This window comes from Pomacea canaliculata, linkage group LG3, assembly GCF_003073045.1.
Source record: "Pomacea canaliculata isolate SZHN2017 linkage group LG3, ASM307304v1, whole genome shotgun sequence".
Classification (NCBI taxonomy): domain Eukaryota; kingdom Metazoa; phylum Mollusca; class Gastropoda; order Architaenioglossa; family Ampullariidae; genus Pomacea; species Pomacea canaliculata.
In genome coordinates this window covers 40,351,485-40,375,342 of record NC_037592.1, presented here as the reverse complement: position 1 = coordinate 40,375,342, position 23,858 = coordinate 40,351,485, and the positions used below count along the sequence as shown (strand labels likewise).

The 23,858-nt window shown below is 43.9% G+C and overlaps 1 protein-coding gene across 2 annotated transcripts; it reads right to left on the bottom strand.

Annotated features, from left to right (window-relative positions):
- Window positions 1-395: 395 nt before the first annotated feature.
- Window positions 396-22,949, bottom strand: LOC112560441 (putative transcription factor Ovo-like 1). 2 transcript variants are annotated; one of them, XM_025232306.1, is made up of 5 exons: window positions 21,745-22,829; window positions 4,361-5,551; window positions 3,434-3,536; window positions 2,626-2,805; window positions 396-1,667 (listed from the first exon to the last, which is right to left on the bottom strand). In XM_025232306.1, the coding sequence occupies exons 3-5, from the start codon at window positions 3,525-3,527 to the stop codon at window positions 1,396-1,398; spliced, it is 546 nt and encodes a 181-aa protein (XP_025088091.1). In that variant the 5' UTR covers window positions 3,528-3,536; window positions 4,361-5,551; window positions 21,745-22,829; the 3' UTR covers window positions 396-1,395. The 2 variants fall into 2 exon arrangements, with proteins under 2 accessions (XP_025088091.1, XP_025088090.1); XM_025232305.1 differs by lacking the exons at window positions 396-1,667; window positions 2,626-2,805; window positions 3,434-3,536 and having other exon boundaries at window positions 4,365-5,551; window positions 21,745-22,949.
- Window positions 22,950-23,858: the final 909 nt, after the last annotated feature.

Below are 23,858 nucleotides of genomic sequence, written 5' to 3'. Positions count from 1 at the left end.
AGCCCCCCATGTGGCCGCGTCCCTCACACAGGTTGGTGAATGTTTTGCCTGAGCACTCATCACCGCAGCCGCCTGTCAGAATCAGTGAATGTTCTTTAAATGTATTAAATGGCAAACAGCGGGGTGAAGGCTGGGTAGATGGCGACTGTCGACTTGCACCCTGATGTCGCTAGTTTGTCATCAGCAACTCGTTCCGCCAGGGCATTTTTTTCGGAAAGGGTTTCGAGTCTTTGTGTGCAAAATAGTTTCGTTTAATAATTCTGAATAACTCAGATAGGGCGTCATCGTCCTCTTCTCCATCATCATGATCATCGTCGTCGTCGTGTTGTTATCAAAACGAAACGACATACTCCGCAATCACGCACAAATAAAACCAACACAGACACCTGCACACCTACATCAGTGCATTTGTTTAGTGATGTTGCATATAATAATTCCATAACAATGAGATCAGATAAAAGTCTTCAGTCTGTAAACAGTTGGTGTACGTGTGTAAACATTCATAGTTTACAGTCAGTAAACATTGTACAGGTATCGACAGTTTTATGTCATTGAGCATCCCCTAACCTTCCTCACCCCTTTCCTCATCCTCGCACTAACATCAGCAGCAACAACACAACTTCAGCCGGAAGTGGGCTCAGAAGCAAGGAAAAGGTCATGAAATGCAGCGATTGTCTGCCCACCTTCAGGGACTCGTCATTCGACTTTTATTCAATACAAACTTTTGAGGAACTTGTGTCGTACATGGGTTTTCGTCAAAAGAGTAGAAACACATCGGTGAATTTCTAATTAAAAAGTAAACGTCTTTTCCCCCGACTTGCTTATACTTGTTAAGCTTTATTTGCTTTATATATTATTATAATGTTATTTCTTGTGGAATGTCTGTGCCTTTAAGGATGTACCATTACAAGAAATAAATAACTCAAATTCTTTACTAGAAAAACCGGAAGCGGGTATCCGAGTGGTTAGAGCGTTGGTTCGATACCCGTGTAGTACAGCTACTCCTTCCCCCACCCTTCCACAGTCCACCCATCTGGCAGGAATGGGTACCTGACTCCAGAGAGGGTTGGGGAGATAAGGCAGCGAGAAAGAGGAGGTGGACAATGGCATCCTCACGCACCTCACTTTCTAACCCTGAAAAAGTCATGGACCGACCTTTACATTTGCATATTACAAGAAAACAAAACTCAGCTGAATCTTTCTTGAGGACCATCGGCAGGTGAAGCAAAGAATGTTTACCAACATAGCAATCATCATGTTATTCACTTCCATCACCAGGCCCAGTCCGTGTTACAAAGTCTGCGACTCACGTTCCTGCTTCACGACTGTCAGTGTTCGCTCGTGTCATCCACCTGCAACCATCCTTCGTCCTCCTCTTCTTTCTCCTCCACCTTTTCACCCTCCTCTGTCCTTCTCGAACTTAAACTGCCGGCGATCGTAGTGCTTGAGCAGGGCCGGATGTCCCGGATGCTGCGCGCGCAGGTGGCGGAAGTGGGTGTCTGGGCTGGAGGTGGAATGGCCGCACTCCTCGCAGACGTAGATCTTGGCTCGGCGCTCGTTGAAGGCGAAGGGGAGGTTCTGTCCGTGGATCTTGCGACAGTGAGACTCGAGAGAACACCGCTGGGTGAAGGCCTTGCCACACGAGTCGCACTTGTAGGGCTTGACACCTGCCACAAGGTGTGGACACCGAGACATTACTCACCTGTAGTCACCACCATCAGGCTCGTGTTGCCAAGGCAAATCATCGACAACAGACATAGATATAGCTGGCTTTAGTTTGCCGTTAAAAAGAGGCGGGGATGAGACAGAAAAAGGGAGGGTTAGGGGAGGAGAAATCTGTTATTTACTGTGAATTGAAGGTAAAGGCATTGAAGGAGGGAAAAGATGTCAGGAGAGTGTTAGACAAACAATTTTGACAAGAAAATAGAAGGTTAGTAAACACCGGGAATTTATTTACTACGGTTTTCTTATTCTCTCTCTCATTTTTGACGTGCAAAACATTTATTCTGGACTGTTGTGTGTGTTGTGTAGCAGACAGGTGGGCGTGTAGCAGATGCCACCAGAGTAGACGAGTGTTTGTAAAGCTTGTCCCTGCTTCCATTCTACAGGACAGGTGTGACAGGTGTGACAGGTGTGACAGTGTGACAGATTACACTCTTGTTGAATGATCTGACAGTGGCATTCCATCTTTGTCCAGATGCTCAACCACAGAGAAATGGTGTGTGTGAGATGATGACGATGATGAAACAGGACAGACACCTCAGGTTGGAAGGAGAGAAGAAGAAGAGATGGACCAACCATTGAAGTCAACACATCTTTCAGATTAATTTCTTTTTTCCCCTCCTCTTCCAGTGCATTCTACCATAAGAGTTCATCTACCTAGTGATCTGTGTAAGTTGATAGACTTCACCACCCAAACCCACACCGACCTCTCACCAAACTACAGTTGGCGCCTCGCTTTGGCGACTTCCGGTTCAGTCTTCAACCTATCTAGGCCAGACCGTCCCCGGAAGATTTATCATCTTTATGGTCATTAAAACTGAAATTCGCGGCCACAGAGGCGATGTTGCAAAGTCCTGCCGTCAAGTAACCGCAGGTGTTCTGCTGCGACTCCTGCGAGCTCACCTGTGTGCGTCCTGGTGTGGCGCTTGAGATCAAAGGTGTCGTTGGAGCCCTTGCCGCAGAAGGAGCACAGGTAGCGCTTGAGCTCTTTGTGTGTCCTGACATGTTTGTGGAGGAACTTCGGCGTGTCGCACGCCACCCCACACACCGGGCACGCATGGCACGCCTCTAGCCGCAGGAACCCTTGCAGATTAATGGCATGGTAGTAAGTAAACAAACCGTAAATCACTCATCGAGGTGTATAACTGACAGGACCAAAAGAATACAACTTTTACACGGAGGTGTCACCTGGACCCCTAACAACAGCACGAATATGTTAGCTGATATATATTTTTTAAATATCTGTAGAAAAAAATCATAAAGAGATATAACGGTGAAAGTACATAAAAATATTCATAGAAAGCCAACCAAAGATATGCTTGCAGTCAGATTAATTTGGTTTCTCACCTTTCTCTAATGCTCTCTATTAAATAAAGCTTCGTCTGCTCGCTGATGTATTTCAGACAGATAATACTCCAAGTATGCATACAGACGTGCCCCGAATGCATAACACAAGTAAAAATAACTCATATACCCGTATAAACATAACCTATTGTATCGAAATATGACAGAACCCAGATGTAAGACACACCACATACCCAAGTGAATCAAACACATACAGGGTTACTCCAGATATCACACTCATGCATACCCTTAGTATCACACACACACACACACACACCACACACACACACACACACAAAAACACACACAAAAACACACACACACACCCCACGTGCATCACCCACCCTACACACAGACCGCTACCTACCCACACGTCCTCTGTCTACCTGCGGGTGGCGCTGGTCAGAGGTCAGCAGCGGGTTCTTCACACCTTTGCCGTCGTTGACAGTCTCCACACACATGTTGGCTCTCTGCACATCGTCATCACACCCGGCATCATTTGACTGCATGTTATCACAGCCATCATCACTATTGTCATCATCACAAGTCACTCTGGGTGACTCTTACTGGAAGTGGGATAATAACATGTTGATCATCAAAGCTTAGTGAGGGTGGAGGGTGGAGGGTGGAGGGTGAAGGATGGAGGGTGAAGGGTATTATGGTTCTGACTGGAAGTGTGACAGCACTGAGGTTGATGGTCTAAAAAACTTTCTAACAGGAGAATATGTTTATTAAACTGAGGTAAATGGTTATGTCTGTATTATGTCTGTGACAGGCACTTGAGATGGTTTGTTCCTTCTTCAGTCCAGTGACAGTCACACTCACAGATGAACCATCAGCTGAGTGTATGACGGAGGGATGATGTAGGTGTCTCTAACAAATGGTTTACAGGTCAGATTGTTTGTAACTTTTCTCTGATGCACCACTTGTCTTATCAACCACCACTTGTTCTGTCTTTAGTTGTGTAACTTGTGGCGCATTCCCCGAGTACAACTGTCCACTGGGATTGAAGAATTGATTGGGGATTTGTCATTTGTCAGATTTGAGGGAAATAGTGTCTTTCTTGCATTCCAGTCATGAGAAAAGCAATTGCAGCAATCTAGACATTTAAATGTTAGAAGTATGTTTCAATAAAAAGGACTTGATAGAGCGGTGTGAAATAATGTGGAAAGTAATATAATCCCAACTTAATTGTCCTCCAACCTGATATGATGCGATGCAAGCAACATGATATATATACATGTGTATATATGATAAATAATCCTTATTTTAATTGTGGAAGACTACAGCCTACCTCTAGCAGCGCCTTGAAGTTTTGCTCTGTACACAGGCTGGTGTCCAAGGCTTCCCCTCCACAAGGTGACTTGTAGCCCTGCCTCCTGCTCCCCTCCCTGTCGTTGTTGTTGACATCCACCCTTTGTTGGCATCGTGCAGTCCAAACGGTCTCTCAGCACCTGGCGACCTCATACACAACAGAGGCGAGGTGGGCATGTCCGGCACCACGCTCTCTGGCGGTGAGGGCACTTCCTCAGGGGCGACAATCCCATACACCCCGAACTCCCTAGTGTGCGCCACGGGTATTCTGTGGGTAACCGGGTGGTAGACACCATCACCCGAGGGCCAGGGGAGACCGGGGAGGGGCAGTGGGTGCAGTCCAAACGCGGGTGGTAGGGGGAGCGGGCAGTGAGGGGGCAGCACCCGATGACATGTAGAGGGCGCTGTGGGCTGCAGGCAGAGTGACGTGGTGCTGACCGGAAACGGGTTGTCTTTGGGAAGATGCGGTGTTGGCGTATCTCCAGGTTTCCATGGATATAACTGCTGAGCCTGCTCGCCGCCTGAGAACAACATTTGTACACACAGCTTCGCCCGCAGGACGTGGATGACAGGTGACTCCTGGGTAACAATGGTGACGTCATGAACGGTGGCACCTGTCCTGCTTGGAATGTTTCTGTTAGTGACTTGTTTGCTCTGGATGCCGGCGATGGCGCTGCTCTTCGGGGCTCTTTTGTTGGTGTCGTTGGTGGCAAAGACGATGGCGGTGAAGATGAGGAGAACGATGAGGATGACGATGAGGATGAAGACGAGAAAAAGTATTTCATCCTGGTAAAGAGCGGCGATGTAACTGTTTCCAGGGGGCTGACAGAACCAGTCGGCGAGGACAAGGCACTCGACCTGGGGGTGGCCGTGACCTCAGACCTCGGAGACCCGGTCTCTGTCGACAGGGGGCTGGTGTAGTCAACACATTGTTCCTGTTGTTGCTGCTGCTGCCGCTGCTGCTGCTGCTGCTGCTGTTGTTGTTGTTGTTGTTGTTGTTGTTGTTGTTGTTGTTGTTGTTGTTGTTGTTGCAGCAGCTGATGCTGTGTGGGCCTCTCTGGGACCTCCTGAGCATCTTCTGCCGGCCGTGGCGCGGATGGAGAAGCTGGGTGAAGACCGTGTGGCTCCCCCTGCCGTGTTGGTTCAATTCCATCGCGAACATCTCCAAAGTCTGTCAAAGACAAAGTTAGAGCGAAGTACAAGCCATGCGCAAAGCGAACATAAAGACAGAGAGGTACAGACAGGAACATACAGCCAGGGAAACGTAGATGATAAGCTAGATGAACCAGCAACAATACGAATGTAAACGAAAGCCGTGGTGGAGAAATCAGCTGGAGGACGAGATTAACTCTGCGACAAGACTTTCAGGACGGAATGTGAGACTGCAATTAAGGTCCTGCCACACAAGTCACGTGATGCTGTCATTTCTCATTCTGGCTGGTCGAGGACCAAGTAGTTGTCATTACTGCATTGAACCCTGCCCCTCCTTTTCTATTCAGGTCCTGCGCACGCATGCAACACACACACAAAGGAAAAGCAAGGAAAATCCTGTAAAACAGCAAAAACAAAATAAGCCAACCCCGGGAATAAGCAGATATTAAACTGTTGAAGTAGTTTCATTATCTGAGCCGCGAGAATTCCCTAGAAGCGTTCTGGATTGTGGGTCAAGTTGATCAGAGAGTATTGTATTAATTGGTTTGGGTACATTTGTAAAATGGGATTATGTCTTGTGAACTTTGCTGCCAGCTTTCAAATACCTTGTAAGGTTTGCCAGCAATGAGGGCGTCCACCAGAACAAAACTCAGTTGTCATAATCAGGGGAGATGATGTTCGGCAAAGTTCCCCCCCCCCGCCCACTTTTTTTTTTTTTTTTTTTTTTGGCCTGCTTAAAAAATTTCCCGTAATTTCTATTCACACAATCTCTTTCCAAACTAAAAATCCTTCAAAGTCTATCCTCTGTGAATCACATGAATAGCTTTACCATTGGAGGTCAGGCGCAGCGAGCGAACTGAAGTGTTTTCACACGCTGACGATCTACACATCCGGGTGAGAAGATATTTGAAAATCGAAGCTTGGTACTCTCGTGTTCACGATTCCTTCATTTTAATATTACTCTCCTTACTTTTTTTTATTGCCAAAAGTTTCTTTCATTGAAGGGGACAAGAGGACTGGTCATTTCTGTCGACTCAAGCAACACACTCCAGTTCAGACTCTAGGTTTCCTCCCTTCAGGAGTAGGACAACAGCCAGAGGGCAGCACCGAGCGCTAGTCACACCTACGTCAACATCGTCGCACCTTCCGAATAAAAGCGAAGATCGGCATTGTATCGCTGCTTTCATCGGCGACTGCATCGCCCATCAGGGGGGAGCAAAAGCTGCCCTCGGTCAGCTCGTAGCTCAATCTCACACCTGACAGCGTCTTTCAATGGCGCCAGCAGGTGGAGGTCTTCCAGCACCTGATTGTGGAAGTGTGAGAATGGCTGTGTGTACTTTTCTGGCTCCGTCCACATATCGGAATAACGGCGCGAACTCGCACAACTGAAGAAAAGGAGTTTCTCGAGAGGTGAGGGGACCTGTGTTGTATCTGCTCTCTAAACCGCTGGGTATCGCCGTCCATTTCTCACGAACCACGCAGACATCACAGGCTTTCATCTTTCGTCGGCCTCTCCTCCCAGCGCCTCGGCCGCGTCACGTGACCCCAGTAAGAGTATGTGTCGGTCCTCTGGAACAGTGCTCATGCTTGTTGTTTAAAGGGCAACACGAGGGCAAATAAACCTTCAAGCCGTGAGTTTAGTTCCACACCCAAGATTCAATAGAAAGATTCAAGAAAGGAGAGAAAAAAAATGTGTATCTGAAACGAGATAGAAGTCTTTGAACATCGCAATTGTAACCTTGCGTTTTGGAAAGAGGGCGTGACCTCCCTTTCCATGACCTCCTCCCCTCAAAAAAAAAAACAATAAAAAAAATATAATTAGGAAATCATTTGCAGTTCGCTTGCTTTGCACAATCAGCAACCCGAGGCCTCCCAGACGTCTCTAGGTCAGGAACATCAGGACATGAAGCCTCCACAGCTGGCCTTAGGACTGTAGACCTCAATGGATGAGGTTTAATAAAAATCCTCAGAGCCTAACCCTCAGCAGGGAAAGAGAGAATGAGCTTTTCCTCCCTTTACATGAAGTTAAAATCACATTTTTCGCTCAGAAGAAAAGACCGCCTGCTTCCACCCGAGTCAAATCCTCAGTAAGTCACGGTCATTGTCTCGTTGTCATGTGTTGAGTCAGTTGCTGATGAAGATACTATTGACATCACTCACATCCTTCACGGGGTTGAATCTCTTGCTAGTGACAGCACTTCCTTCTGTCCCGTCTTCCCTAAAGTTTTGTAGCCGAGGACTTAAGTGGCCTCGATCCGAGGCAGATAAATCCCTCGGGATTAACGGGGAGGGCCAGGTGATTCTGGCAAAGACGACGAAGATGAAAAACACATCAGGGGCCCGGTGCTCGGATTTTTTGGTCGTTCATGAACGTAACGACTTGTGTGGGGTCATGAGGTCAAAGGAACGAGATATCCGAGGGTCTGTAAGGCGGAGGCCACGCTTCTGGTTTGTGTGTTTGTTTGTTTGTTTGTTTGTTTGTTTGTTTGTTTGTTTGTTCGTTCGTTTTTTGTTTGTTTGTTCGTTCGTTTTGTTTGTTTGTTTGTTTGTTTGTTTGTTTGTTTGTTTGTTTGTTTGTTTGTTTGTTTGTTTGTTTGTTTGTGTGTGAGAGAGAGATTGGTAAGATATCAGAGAGAGAGGAAAGGGGAGAAGAGTGGGTGGAAAAATAGCAACCTGTGTGTCTTCCTCGCGGGGATGAACCTTTGCACGGCGGAATCATCCATGAAGACATGTTCAGTCAGCGGTGTATCTGTCTGCCAGATCGAATCTCACGCGTCAACAGCCATGCTGACGTCTGCTGTTTGCTTAAGGCAAAAATGTGGGCACCTCCGTTTCTTTCCGCTGAGGTCAGCTGCCACGGGAGGGAGTTGCAAGCATGGACAGTCTTGCTATGGCGGTCAGACGGTGTCGACAAACCACTGATGCGAGGCCAAGCGCCATTCTGCCATAATTTGCTTTTTTCTCACTTCGTTAGCAGGAAGTCAAGCAGAGCGAGCGGTCACAACAAAGTTAAATATTTCGTCTCCACTGTCGCTTTCCAGTCCAGTCATTACAGGAAAAAAACATCAACGGCTCTCACCCCCCTTAGGCTCATTACTGTTCATGGACGTGGAACACGGATGTGCATTGCTGTTTAGAATGCCATTAAATATATAAATACATAAATATATACAGCAATACTTTGCATTCAGCTTGTGACTGCCATCAGTCGACCAAAAGGGTTTTGTGACAACTGCGAATTATTATTATTATTATTATTATTATTATTATTATTATTATTATTATTATTATTATTATTATTATTATTATTATTATTATTATTATTTATTTCGTGTGCAACGTACCGAGCATCCACACGGGAAATTGTCCGTAACAAATTTAACAACAGCAACAACAACGACAGCTCGCGTTGACTGCTCGAGTTGAGGTTAGTATACAAAACCCAAAGTCGGGGACACCCCACAAACTTCAGAGAACTAGTGTCAAAGAGTAGAAAAGAGAAAGAGAAAAACAATATTGCATAATATTACTAATAATATGAAGCAGTCTGCATAACAACATCCCCTTGTCTCCCCACTGTGAAGCTCTTGTCACTAGAACAGAAAGGATCGTGATTCGCATCTCGTCTCGCGCAACACCGTTTTTCTTGGCCCTGTGACCTGTTGTAGCCTTTCATGTGGACTCTGAGTAAACAACAGCAACACCCTCCCCTCTCCACCCACAGACACACACAATCTCTCTTTCTCTCTGTGAAGGGAGTGGAGATATGGGGTGAAAGGGAAAAGAGGACAAAGAAAACGAACAAAACAACAAAAATATTGTGAAACAATCAGTAAAAGTTTTTTTAAGGTACAAAAATCTCGGATAGCGAAAGGAACTGCATGAATACTTCGTACGAAATAAACTCCAGTAAAACATTCATCCAAATTATTTTTGCAATAAAAACCGCGACCAGAGCTAAAGCTGCTTACAGTCCACGTACCCGTATTTAGTTCGTGACACGAGACCTTGTGTCAGGGGCAGGCGGGTAGAACCTCTCCCTTTTTTTCTGCATCACTGACACTGACTACCAAACGGTTGTTCATATGTAACTTTCAAATACTTTGCTTCTTTTGATGAACAAGAATTTGTGTAATTTCTCTGCCCTGCGTGCAACTTCTATTCGCGCAGCTCCATCAATTGAACTGCTGGGGGTCGAGGAAGGGGAGTGCAAGCCTCATTCAGGACGAGCACCCGGGGTGGGGGACTGGCCCCAGATGTCGAGTGAAGGCGGCGGCTCTGACAGCCCATAGATGGCGAACGAAGCGCTCAGTAATTTGCGATGCAATTGTAACTGTTTCTTTCTTATAAGCGGCGGGTACAGGCGGGTGAGCAGCCACCCGAAGTCCTGGGTGCTCGGCAGTCGTCGATCCGTGCAGCCGGCGCCGGGGTGTTTCTCACAGTCGGAATGATGAGTCTGATGCACAATGAAAGTCGTAAAGTTCTTTTGGAATGTAAATGTAATGGGTATGCGACTGTGAAGTGTGTGCGACTAACCCTCGTTATGCCCACCCGAGTGCCTTAGATGATCAGCGACAGGACGTAAAGATATTCTTGGGACTATTTTATCTCCTTCATTTTCAGCTAGCAACACAAACAGCGGAAATATCCTTGCCAGGACTTGTTCTCAGTTGGAAAAAAAACAAAATTACGAATAAAACACTACGCAAATACACACACACACCATTCCTGTAGGGTTTTTTTTTCGCGTGGAACTGTAATTAAAATAATTTAATTCACAGAGAGGGAGACTAACGATTTTGATGCTCGAGAGCCACAGTTATTAATATACTTTGTTCTTTGTCTTTACAATTCAGTCATCACTGCCATGTAGAAATAATAATCTACCCGGTTATCGTGGGAAACGAACGCAGACGCAACTGTTATGCTACTTGCGATGTCCCTCCCAAATATTGTAGTCAGATAATTCACTTTCCCAGACTTCATGTTTTCATGCAACAATACCTTCACACCTTCATGAAACCTCAGCTCGTACCTGTACCCGGAGTTAAACCTTGCTTACACTCACCTGTAACTTTACCCACCCCATAGTGCAGTCCACCCCACAACACGTTTGTGATGGAAACATCGTTCGACCCACACTGGCTCCAGTCCATTAGTTGATGTTAAAGCCAAGGCTGATGGCAGCGGCGATAAGCCCTAATTACCCATAATGAGCTGGGGGAGGTCCGTGCGACCCGCCGCTGCTGTCAATGGGGTGAGACCTGCATGGCGGGCAGGTGAGCGTAATCCAGGTAAGTGACTGCTCCAAACAGCAGTTCCCACTTTTTTTTTAATCCACTGAAGCCCCGGGGGGGCTCCCGGCGCCTCTCAACTTGTTTTGATTAAATTGTTCAGGTGTTAAAATAATTCTGTCATGCGTACAAAGATCCTACAAGTCGCTGCGCCACCTGGGTACACGAGCGTTGAGAGATTTCTGTACAGCAAATGATGAAAACAACTTATTGTCAACAAACAACTCTAGTGGTGGAAGAGAGGAGTAAATTAAAACCAAACATTGGTCAGGTTTGGTAGTCTGGCGCGAAATCGGAGGGCAGGTCGGACAAGTTTCTTAATGAATGTAGAAGAATCGTCTAGAAAGTTTGTGCCGGTAGTAAAGCTTTTGCAAGATAATGTGGTCCTACCTCCGTGAAAAACTAATTAAAAAAATAAATAAAACATATTAAAATATTAAATATTATTAAATAAATAAAACCATATAAAAATATAAAACTAATTTAAAATGACACAATAAAAGTAAATGAATAGAACATAATAAATAAATCATAATTAATAAACATAATAATATAAAAAATATACATGATAAATATATACAATAAATAAACACGATAAATAAGAAATAAACTAATTAAATAATAATAGCATAATAATAAAGAAGAAACAAAAAATTAAAAAAACTTGAAAGAATAAAGTGAATCAATTAGTTTAAGAGAAAAAGAATGGAGGGTGTACTGATTCGTCCAGGGCTAAGTGGAATAGCAGAAGGAGAGAAGTAAGTATTTTTCTGTTCACTGGAAAACCGTAATTATGTAAGCAAGCAAATTCGAAATTAAAGAAGCAAAATGGGGAAAGGTATTAGAAAACTGAAGAATAAGAGCGAAGTGCGAGATTCTTTTCCACCTGTACTCAGAAGAGCTGTTCAGGACTTTAGCTTTACTATATAGAGGATATACAAACTTACACAATTGAATCAATCTGTTTGGATGGAATATCACTTTAGAAGAGTGAGCATGGGGGGGGGGGGCAGGTTTTAAAATATGGGTAAGGGGACGCCAGGTAGTGATGGTTCATCTGGTGGAATTTCTGTTAGGTCTTTTAACAACTGGACCTTTCATGTATGGAGTGGCGCTGCTGACTGGGATGAAGGTTTAAGTAAGGTGGGAATATGCCTGCAACACCAAATAGAAGAAGGTTGATCATAGCTTCCCAAATAGATAAACCTATTGAGGACTCAAAGTGTAAAAATGATCGGAGACCTGTATGTTACGATGGTGGGGACTACTAGAAAGTCTGGATATAGATGGCTCAACATGCATTGCAAACAGAATAAACGTTTGTCATCCTAATCATGAAGACCATCTGTTTGTCCGGCGCGGAAGATACTTCTAGGAGATAATGTTAGGCTGATATACGATTTGATAAGCTTGGATAAAAATAAAGAACCTGGCTTTGTTGGATTTTCTTGATTTGAAAAAAAAGCGTTCGATAGGTATCAGCTGGAGCTCGTATTGTCGGAAAGTTGAATTTTTTATGCGTTTTAGTCACATCTTGTAAGAGTGGAAAGCACTTTTCTACACAAAATATTCAAGTCGTAGTGTGTCAGTTAATGGCACTGTTGAATGGTTTCTATGTTAGAAGAGATGGCCGTCAGGGGGACCCAATTTCGCGATAATTTCTCTTATGTGGTAAAGATTCAGCTATAATGATTAGAAAAAAATAAAGCATAAAAGGTATAAAAATTACAAATAGCGAGAACAAAATTGGTACATATGCGATGACACGAATTGACTTTAGAGGGTTGATAGACAGTTCTTGAAGAATCATGGATACATTAAAAGTGTTCGAAAAAAATATCTGGTTTATTCTGAACACTGAAAAATCAGTGCAATATGGCTGGGAGCAAAGCAATTCAACAGCTGAAGTATTCCCCCAAATTTACAGAGCAGTGGACCTCAGGAGAGTTCAAAATATTCTGGTGGGGGGGATTTGGATTTACTAAATAATCTAAAAGATGTAAAAGTAAATTAATGATAGTCAAGCTAGCCGAAATTCAGTAGGAACATGGTACAAGATTGGCTATGAAAAGACAAGTTAACTCCATTAGAGAATAGCAATACTCAAGTCTATTTGTCAAATTAACACACTTATAGTTATTGCTGCCCAAATCCCCCAGATTCATTATTGTTAACAAACATTCAAAAAATCTATATTCAGTTTGGCTTCTGCTGGGCGTTGGAACAAAAGCGATAAAATTTAGCCAGCAAAAGTGTCTACTAAAACAGTATATATAATGGGGGGATGATCATACCGAGATCGCTAAGAACTCATGGGGGATTGAGCCTTAAACAATGGGTTTGCGGAACATAACAGAAAACCCAGTCATAGTTGGAAAAATGATTATTTGTCCTCACACTTAAAATGTTAAATACCTAGACAAACTTCGGCCCGTAGTGCTCTTCTGTAACTGTAAAATAGTTTCTGGTAAGATTCTGTTAAATGCGTACGGTGGGAAGGTGGTTGTGTCAACATAATAAGACGATTATATCAGAGCCATTTTGGTAACAAATTAAAATTAAGATTGGGAAATTAAAGCCCATTCGGTTGATATAAAGTTTGGCGCTAGGACTAAAGGATATAATTTACAATAAACATTCTGCTGATTGAAAAGAGATGTCATTTGGTCAAAGAATGAAAAGATAAATGAATTGAAGGGACATAATTTTTGTCTCCCTCAATGGTTGCATAAAAGCCATAAGAATATGCAATCAACAAGGGAGAATGCCACTATCACACCGCTTGACTATGATTACAAAATAAAACTCTTTGTGTAAGTCAAACTAGTGAGCCCACTGTACAAGAACATTTGGAATAATTAATGGTGCCCTAAAACTGTGGCCTCCAAAATGGGATACAAGAACCTAAAATTAGAAATCGTCGATTGGCACTTCGTCAGGCAAGAAAGGAAGAAATTTAAGATATAAAATATAATGGGTCCAACATCCAGAGTCATGAGTAAGATCTGCATCAAAAGCTTTTATAATATGGGGTTCTTTAGAAATGATATCTGTACCCTTAGAATGAAGACATTCAACATATTTTTGGGAAATGTAAATGGCTTTTTCCAAAAGATTTTTCTGGGCCAAAAAACGTTTAAATATGTGGCCAAATAAGGTGGATTATGACAAGGGATATTATCTGAAAACACGGGTTTATTTGGCATGCCTAGTTAATAATTAGACAGGAGAATTACTGGGATTAATCTTACACGCTATATCAATTATACTTGCAGATCAAAAAAACCACAACCGCAGGCCACCCCCATATCCAGATACTGCCAAATTATAACAACCCAAATTTTAATAACTGCCTCGCCTAGGAAATGAATCAAGAAGACAAACCAAGTCCTACGTCCTACCTCATACAGTCCTTTTGGGCCTTACCTTATATGAACTTGGTGGCCGATTCTCCAAAAACTTAAGCATGCACTAGCTTCCATTAATTTGAATACACTACCTTATATGTCTTTATATTGTTATATAGTTAGTCGATGACGATTATGGCTTTGTTAGATATTAGATTATATGAAATTTACTTTGTAATTCAGGAGTTCCAAAAATGTTGGGACAAAATGCTGGCCTATATAAGGCTTGTGAGTATTGCTATGTATGCTCGTTATATAATTAAGAATATGATTTTGATGATTTTGTATGTAATTGTAATGTGTTAATGTAACAATTAAATAGTTTTAAAAAAAAAAAAAAAAAAAAAAAAAAAAAAAAAAAATAAAAAACTGGGAAAAAAGAAAAAAAAAAAAAAATAAAATAAATAAAATTTAAAAAAAAAGAACAAAAAACTATAAATAAAGAAACAAAACATAATAAAAATAAAGAAACAAAACACAATAAAATTAAACAAAGAAACAAAACACAATAAAATTAAACAAAAAAACAAAACACAATAAAAATAAAAAAAATAAAACATAATGAAAATAAATAAAACATTGCATGCAACGGATCTTGTTTGAGTCCTCTGATGATCAGCGAAAACCGACAGAGACCCCTAAGACCAGAAATGCCAAAGGTTAGTTGATTTCGTGGATTGTTTTTAAAGGAATGTTTCCATGACAATAAAATAATGACTAAATGATCAGCTCGGGTTGTCAAGAGAGCTTCAATGGACAATAGACTCTTCGTGTTGTTTATCATACAACGTATCTGCACAGATAGTTTAGCTAAATACAACCTAAACAAACTTTCTTCGGATGCTAAAATAAATAAATAAATAAATAAATAAATAAATAAATAAATAAATTAATAGAATGAAGAGCCCACGCAAAGTACACGCGATCTGTGGCGCTTGACAACTGAGACCAATTCAGTGAACAATAAAATTATGGTCTCCTCAAAATTCCAAACTTTCTTAAGAAATGAATATCTGTGGAAGAGCCATAAATACTTTAACGGATTTCACTGTGTTTAATACTTTTTTCAAGGGAACTATGATCACATGATGCTAGTACAGCTTGTCATCACAGACTAACTGAGGTGTGGAGTGCTTCATCTCTGGTTGCTGCTCCTCCCTCACCTGTAGAACTCACTCAACTCTCTTATCAACTCTCTCACCTGTACTTTCATCTCAGTATCACTGGCACTGCCATTGTTCACTTTGGAAACACTCTTTTCTCTACTTCCCCACACCAAGTCGCCAGAACTATCACCATAGAAACTGCTTTGACAGAGACACAGTCACTGATGTCACTTGACACAGTGTTGTTACTGGCCAGTGATACACTGCTCACCTCACACCCTGCTCACAGTCATCGTCCACCCGCTCCCAACACCCACATCGCACGTTCACACCCTTCCTAGAAATCCTCCTCCCCACCCCGTGTATCTCTCCCACCCTCCCTCCTCCTCTCTTCTCTCCCCCTGATCTTCTCTCTGGCTTGTCTCCCTTGCTGGATACCTGTCCCCCAAACATGAAGCCTGCATATTTGTGTGCAGGTAACACCCAAGACTTGATAGAGACAAGACATCAAGAAGACCAACCGTCACAATCTAAAGATAGACATCAAGGTGATGAAAGTGATGAATACATCCATCAGGTGACTTCAAAGAAGGAGTTTATTGTGTCACGTGTTGCCACAAACGCTACAAGTCGCGATTTATCTTTCTAATAATTTTTCTTGTAATATTTTTTTCCTTTCCCAATCTCTCTGATATCTTTGTCGTCGTTCCCTTTGAAAAGAGAATGAGAGAGAAAGGGAAGACGGCCATTCACTACATTTACCTGACCATCGGAGTGAAAATACCCAAACATTCCACCCCGCAGTTGTGGGGACTCCTGCAGCTCTGACGCCAATGTAAATAAAGATGAGCATGCACCCGACACCCGCTACTTCACAGTCTTCCCGTCATCCACAGCGTGAATAGAGTTGTGTGACCACGTGACATATTACACAACGACTACGCCATTCACTGTCTCCGCTGTTCCACACACAATGAGTCTCTGTTTGTAGCAGACATGACAAGAAGACTAATGATGGTGTCGGGTATATATCATATCACGGTGATAAACAGAGATGTTTCGTTCACGTCTGACATCGCTCATCGTCTCAGTTACAATAATGTCTATCTTTAACCCAGCTTGGATAATATGAGCTTAAAAACTTTGTTAGAACATGTCTCTGCCACGCAAAACGTATTTTATTTATTTGGGCGCAGTCAGTCAGTGAGGGCAATGGACCTGTTGGGCAATGGGTGTCCACAGCAAGTTCCTTGGAGGTCGCTACTCCAGAAACGGTTATTAGGACAGTTTCTGAGATACATGCAGATACACTTTCATGCATGAAGACACACACACACTCACACTGTACACAGGCTGATAATTTCATCTGATGTCGCCTTTTATCAGCCCACGTTTATGAGGGAGGACATCTTCATGTACAAAGAAACTTACTCCAAGATTGCAGGTTTATACACCTACAGTTGCCAACAGTTCAAAAATAAACTAACTCTATGTGTATTACCTACGACAGTTTCTACAAACATTCCTCCCACTCATCCCCATAATTTTTAGGGTTCATTTGAAAGGGCGAAGAAGTAGCCACATCATACACGGACGATGAATGTCCTGTGCAAGGACCGCTCGATGTCCTGTGGACGACAGGAGGAGGAGCAGGGGCCTCGCCACCCTTGCCTGGCGAGCGCCTTCACTGAAAGGTTCCCCCCAGCTGAAGTCAAGCTGCCGGGTACATCCCAGCGAGCAAGGATTAGCGGGTGGCTGGCAGTGAAAGCTGATCACCCACGCTAGAGAGCTCCATTGTCGGGACCCGCGCTTCGTCACCGCTGCTCGCTGCAGGCGGCGCAACTCTTGAAAAAGCCTGGAGCAAGCGACTGGAATGCAGGCGGCAAGACGCTGCTGTCGTCACGTGACGCACGACACATGCTGTGCCGCATCCGCCATGTTACATTTTGTGGAAACCTGACACACGCTCGGTGCGATCGTCGAGAACCAGTCGCCATCACCAGCGCCCCTTGACGAGGGTTTGTACGGGACGGGACAAGAAAAGATTGTTGGCGGCTGTCGAAGGAGGGATGACAGGTAACGGAGTTCTCCTTCTTCTCTGAGGACCAGTGTGTCTGCAGGATCGTCTGCCAGGGGGTGGAGTTTGCCTTTGTCCATCGTCTGGAGGTGGAGCATGTCTGTGTCCTCTCGGGTACGAAGATCTTGGGATCGCGGTGGCAAGGATTGTCCTCAAATCACCTTAACCCGGCCCCTAGTCTGGAGAGGAAGATAGGGGTAGGGGGATGGAGGGTGGGTTCAAGACTGTGAACGTGCAATCTGCCAAGGGAGATAAATATGGTCGTCCCGCTAGATGTCAGCCTGTTGTCAGATGAACGACATCCATTACGGGAGGAAGGTTTGTGGGACTGTAAAAGGTTCGCACAGTAAGGCAGAGTGTCATTAATATGACAAACGATGCTGTCTAACCACCCCTCCCTTCACCTCTACCCCAACTCATCGGAACACCCTCCACCCGACTAGTTCTCTTTGTTCTGCTCTCTGTCTCTGTCTCTCTTCTCTCTGACGCTTACTACTATTCATCTATCTTTTCTCGAAACCTTTTCTTTCAGTGCTTTTTATTCCATCATGAGATTGCCGATGGCAATAGGCATTTTCTTCCATTTAACCATCAATCCAGCCACCACGCCGATACACCCAACCCTCTCATCTTCACCTGAAAACTGAGTCTGAAGGTCGGGTGTCGTGTGTACCCCGCTACGGTAACCGTCAACATCCTTCTTCCAAATTCAAAGACGCTTGTTTTTTAGAAATGATGAAGAAGCGGAACTGAAATAACGAGCATGAAAGCCAGTGATGCAGAGCTGACATCATGCACGTGCAGGTGAAACAATAACCACTTCCTCCTCCCCTCGAATTTCCTCTTTCCGCGCATGCGCATAGAGATGCTGGTGTGGATATCCATCTGTACACCCCACCTCTCGACTACCAGCGCCACTAACAAGTGCTGGTGATGATCAAGTACAGAACTGTAGCAAGAGGATGTGAGAGCGAGCCATCAGCCATCCATCGACGACGACCCACGCCATGTCAGGGTTACAGGGCAACGGAAGCGCGCGACATCGCCGCTGCGGCGGATATCAATCGCTTGATACGAGGCCGTTGCCCGGGTACATCAGGTGAGGGTGAGGGTGGCTGGGTAACAAGGAAAGTGCTGAAGATGGGGTAGAGGCTGGAGCGACAGATGATAGTGTCAAGGACAGAGATTATTACCGGTTATCATCTCAAGCAGCAGACTAATTTCTCAGAAGCAGGTTGTCAACATTAAAAAGGAACATTCCAGAGCATAGTCCGCTGCAGCTCCGGGTACCTGACTCCTCACAGGGCCGGGGAATGAAAGGAAGAGAGTGAGAAGAGCGAGAAACCTCCCGCACTCTGCCCAACCCTCCCCCGGTCCCTACATCGTTACTAACATCTCATTCCGCAAAGATCACGTGACTTGTTTTACCTACCCGTCCATCCTCACATATCCACGATTCCTGGCTGTGCACTAAGTCAACAGAACAACTTGTCTTCATCTCTGTCCACCGAGATCTTGGTTTATCGGTGTCATTGTTGCTTTATTTAGATATTTTGAAGCCCGGGTACTGTAGTAAACTCCTTCTGTACCCGTATCTGTACAAACCACAGGTTGGCTACCCCGCTACCCTTCAACACATTTTGGAGATGGTGGCGACACGAAAATAGTACGAGATGCACGTCGAAATGTTTGTTTTGGTTTTTTTTAAAATATATATAAGCGGGATAGGATAATTCATTGCACAACGTGTGGGTGTAGGATGGGTGTTGCTGGGATAGTCAATGGCAAGACGAGTTGAAACTGTATTTATATAAAACTATATATATCTTAATAGTTATATGAATATGAGTGAGAGTAGAAGTGTATCAGAATGTTCTAAATATGTAAATTTGGGGTAGAGGGGGGTTGATGGTGCTGCCTTCATTGCCCTGTTGTCTGGAGAAATAAAGGTGGGGTGGAGTGGGGTGGCAACTGGTTCTTGATATGGCCCCTACCTCAGGTTACTCCGATTGCTGTCGGTGCCATGTTATGTGTCACATATTTACCTGTTACATGATGACAAGTGTCACTTTGAGGTGCATTATGTCTGCTGTCACTTGGCGAGTTTCAAAGACCCGGGATGTCTGGGTAGGAATGTCAACGGGACGCCAGAGTTCTACAGGCGTGACGTTACCTGTCTACCTGTCTACCTGTGTCTACCTCCTTCCTCCTACCTGTCCACCTACTCACTCGAGTTTGGTTTTTTTTTTTTATCTACTTCTTTCGCTGTCTGCATCTTGCTAGTGGATCCTGTTCATATGCAGGCGGCCTTTCTGTCAATTCCAGACACCATTCCAGTACAAACACTCTTTTGTTACTCGTTCTTCTATCACTCCCTCTCCTGCTGCAGCATGCACGCACGCACCTAACACACACACACTTTCTCTCTCCCTCCTTTCTCTTACTCTTTTTTTTTTTTTTTTTGTCACACATGCACTCTATCTCTTTCCCTCTCTCGCGCACTCTCACTTTTTCTTACTCTCTCTTTCTCACATTTATATTCTCTTTTCTGTCTCTCCCTCCCCCAACCCCCTCGTCTCAAACTCACAACTGAAAACTATGAACCAAATTTTCTGTCGTATTTTCTGTGCAGCCCACAAACAGTCCCCGACTGAGCGAGTTCACAGGGCGACACAATGGCGGCGGGGAGGCCAACGATCCTCCATTAAAAGGCTGTTGCAAGATTCAAGCGTCGCCAAGCCTCGAGTATTTCTCACCTGACGGCCTCCTCTACCTACAGTTTTTGTCAAGTCCATGCAAAATATTCGAGTTAGTGACAAATATTTCTCTAACACGCCAATCAAGCAAGACAGATCTTGATGGGTTACTTTACTGCACCGACGTGGTTACGCACGACCACCCGGGGTAGACACGAGGAGTAGTAAGTACCTTCGTGACCCAGGGTCAGTTTAAACCCTCGCCCTCAGCCTCAGCAACATCTCCGTAGGTACGGACGCAGGGTCTGTCGTCTGCTGTGTCTGTGATGATGTTATCGTGATGCTCTTTCAACCACAACCTTGTTTTTCGGGTGTTAAAGAGAATTGTTCAGGGTACATACACGCTCAGAAAAACGAGAGAAAACCTTGATGACAAATGTTGGTGTAGGCAACGGGACGATGCAGGAATGTCGAGTTCACGCGCGTTTTTCACATCATTTACACTAATTAACAAAACATTCATGTTCACATGATGTCACAGACCAGACACGACTGTCAGGAGTTGTGGAGACAGAACATACTGTCGCTGGAATCGTCTTCCATCTGCTGACTGTTGGTCAGTGGAAGATTTAAATTGTCAGCCAGTCCTATTTTACTAATTATTTTAATTACATTTACTTCAATAATATACATTAACATATATACTAATTTACATAGTCATATATACTGTAATTAGCACAATTTATGCTTCCCAAAATATACAATAAATATCAAAGAAAATAAAATTTAAAGATTTGCAAAATTGTCGTAAGTGTAAAATTAATTCGTTTTTACAACACGGTGTTCATTGTATGGAGAAATTCCTTGTCAAATTAACAGCTTTTATAAACGTATTCAGACATACTCTAATTAGTACAAATATGATGAGACTGTATCCTAAGTTTTGTAATCATTATAAAGATTGAATATTTTTATATTTTTCTTCTAGACGGCGATTAAAGCATTGAGTAGCTTGTGCAGGTCCATCATGCAATTGTTAATTAATTAAGATTACCCACAGACGACAAAAGGGTTAAAGACCTGCTGAACAGAAGTGGAGCCAGTAAAGGATGGCTTCGATGGAATAAAGAGGAGGAGACGGCAAAGCAAGACCACACGAGCTCCTGCACACGCGCACACACACACTCGCGAACACACACACGCGCGCATATTTGCACAGACCTACCCGAGTACTTCAGGTAGAAGGCTGTGAACATTCAGTCTAATTAAGAGGTGTAACATTGATACCTCACCGAGTAAAAAGGTAAAAGAAACAAAAACTTTTTTTTTTTTTTTTGTAATTATAAATATTTCGGAGAAAAAGTACACCTGAAACATTAAATAATAAAAATTTCGAAGAAATATCTCAATTCATAAAGGAGACGATACCATGTCTACACAATTTCTGTTTAGTAATCACAGGGTACCGCCAGTCCTTTGTAAATAAACAGAATTCATTTCCCCGAGTGAGAGGACCTGAACTCCACCTTTTTAAACTTCGTTTGTGTCACAGTTGATCGACTGTACAGATCCACCCGACACTGAGTCTTTTCAAGTCTGTCTATCTAGCTAGGAGGGAAATCAGCTGCTTACCCTGTTCGAAGAGCACATTCTTGTTTTGCCAAAGCTCCAAGGCCTTCTCCACAGTCACCTGCCTGCTGTGCCACCTGGGTATCTTGCGGGTAGAGGGTGAGCACCCGTCATCACAGCTCGGCCGTTTTCGGATCATAAACACTTTTGGCATTTTGACGAAGTTCCAGGTTGGACTAACACACTCCTGGCATTCATACGATCCCACAGTCACCTGCCACACGAGGCGGTGGATCCAGTTCACAGTAAGCAACGAAGCTTGTAGACTCTATAGACACAACACTTACCACATTTTTTTTTCCTTTTTTGATTGGTGGGAGGGCATAACAAACGGGTGGGGGCCTCTAGAGAATCGTTTGCTGTTGTGTATCATACATACAGTAACAGAAGCAGATCCTTCTTATTGTGAATTCACCTGACATCGCAATAGTCTCCGAGTTGAACTCATCGTGCTGTGGAATTATTCATCGCCGCAAAACATCTTTATACACTAGATACACACTCGGGTGGCTAAAGGGGTGTGCACGCGTGAACCGTACGAAACCCCACCCCTCAAATACCGTATGCGGGTGCGCGGCGCACGGTGCCTCTGGTTACCCTTATCGCCTCTGTACCCAGGGTAGCCTATCTCTACCTGTTCATGTTTTCCTGGTGGGGTAGGTGATGCTATTCTGGTGGAGGAACTTGTGTTGTTGTCGCATCCGTCTAACAGCAGGAAGTGGCTTTCCTCGAAACTTTGTCTTTCCGTTATCCTTTGCGTGTTTGAGTTCATTAACTTGCCGCCATGATTTTTTGTATTCTCTCTCTCTCTCTGTCTCTGTCTCTCTCTCTCTCACACACACATCGCTCGCAAAGTTAGTGTTCATATTTGTTCATTTCTAGCCCTTACCTCCCTTGTATTCTTTTACCTCTCATTCTCTCTAAATAAAAACTAAATTTCCTGTTTGCATTCCCGTATTTTGCATTTTGTTCACTATCATCTATTATTTTTATGTATGATAAACATTAGTATGTCAAGTCATCTGTCATAATTATCATAACTCATCTTTTCTTTTCTGTCTTCCCGAGTGCGCTAACCACCGCCTACAGGTAGCAGCCACCCGACTGTGTTTCACCTGTCGTGCCGCCCACCAACTGTTGCCATCTTCGTTGTGACCCCGGTGTGGCCCACCCCGTTTCGTGTCCGCCCGTTTCTCACCCTCCCTTGTGGCCTCCTGGAGGAGGGGTGAACACCCGAAGCAAGGGAGGGTGGCATGAGAGAGGTAGCGTCCCCTCACAAGATGTTGGCTGCTCAGTGAAGCGTGAGGCGCTAAGTGAAAGTAGTGGCGGCCTCCAGCATTTAACGGTTCGCTGACCTCCACCTGAGACAGAGACAGAGACAGAGAGAGTGAGAGGTTGGGGCGGACTCCCAGGCTTCTTGTTTAGTGTACCAGACAGTTTGAGGTTCGAGTCTGTTTTATTGGAATAGTTGCTCTCGTCCCAACTCTCTGAAATGTGATATATTAGACATTTCATTCTGACATAGTTGCAGTCCAATTTCTTATCTATTGGTTGACTTTTTCGTGGGTTTGTTTGTTTGTTGGCTTGTTTGTTTGTTTGTTTGTTTGTTTGTTTGTTTGTTTGTTTGTTTGTTTGTTTGTTTGTTTGTTTGTTTGTTTGTTTGTGGCTACGTCACTTCAAACAGTTTTGCTCACGATGAGTGCTACAAGACACGTTTTCAGAAAGATGAATGAGCACTGAATAAATAAACAGAAACACATTTCGAGATCCGCTAGGAAGAATGATGACGGTGTGACGACCGTCCAGCCAGCCAGTCAGTCACCCATCAGTTCTTTTCTTGTTCATATTCCACCCCCAGTAGAGCATAGGGCCGCAACTAAACCCGCCATCATACCGGCTCTGTGCATCCCTCTCCAGTTGGGACCACAAACCCTCAACTCAAGCAGCACTTAATCCACCCTGTATTTGTTTCCCTAAAGAGTCGGGTGGATGGCTTCTGGCCTCATCGTTGTACTCTAACATTTTAGCACTGAGAACCAAGAGATATAAGACCTGCCATCAGAACTGGCGCCAAAGAAAAGACCGACAAAAACAAGACAAACGACGACAGAAAGACA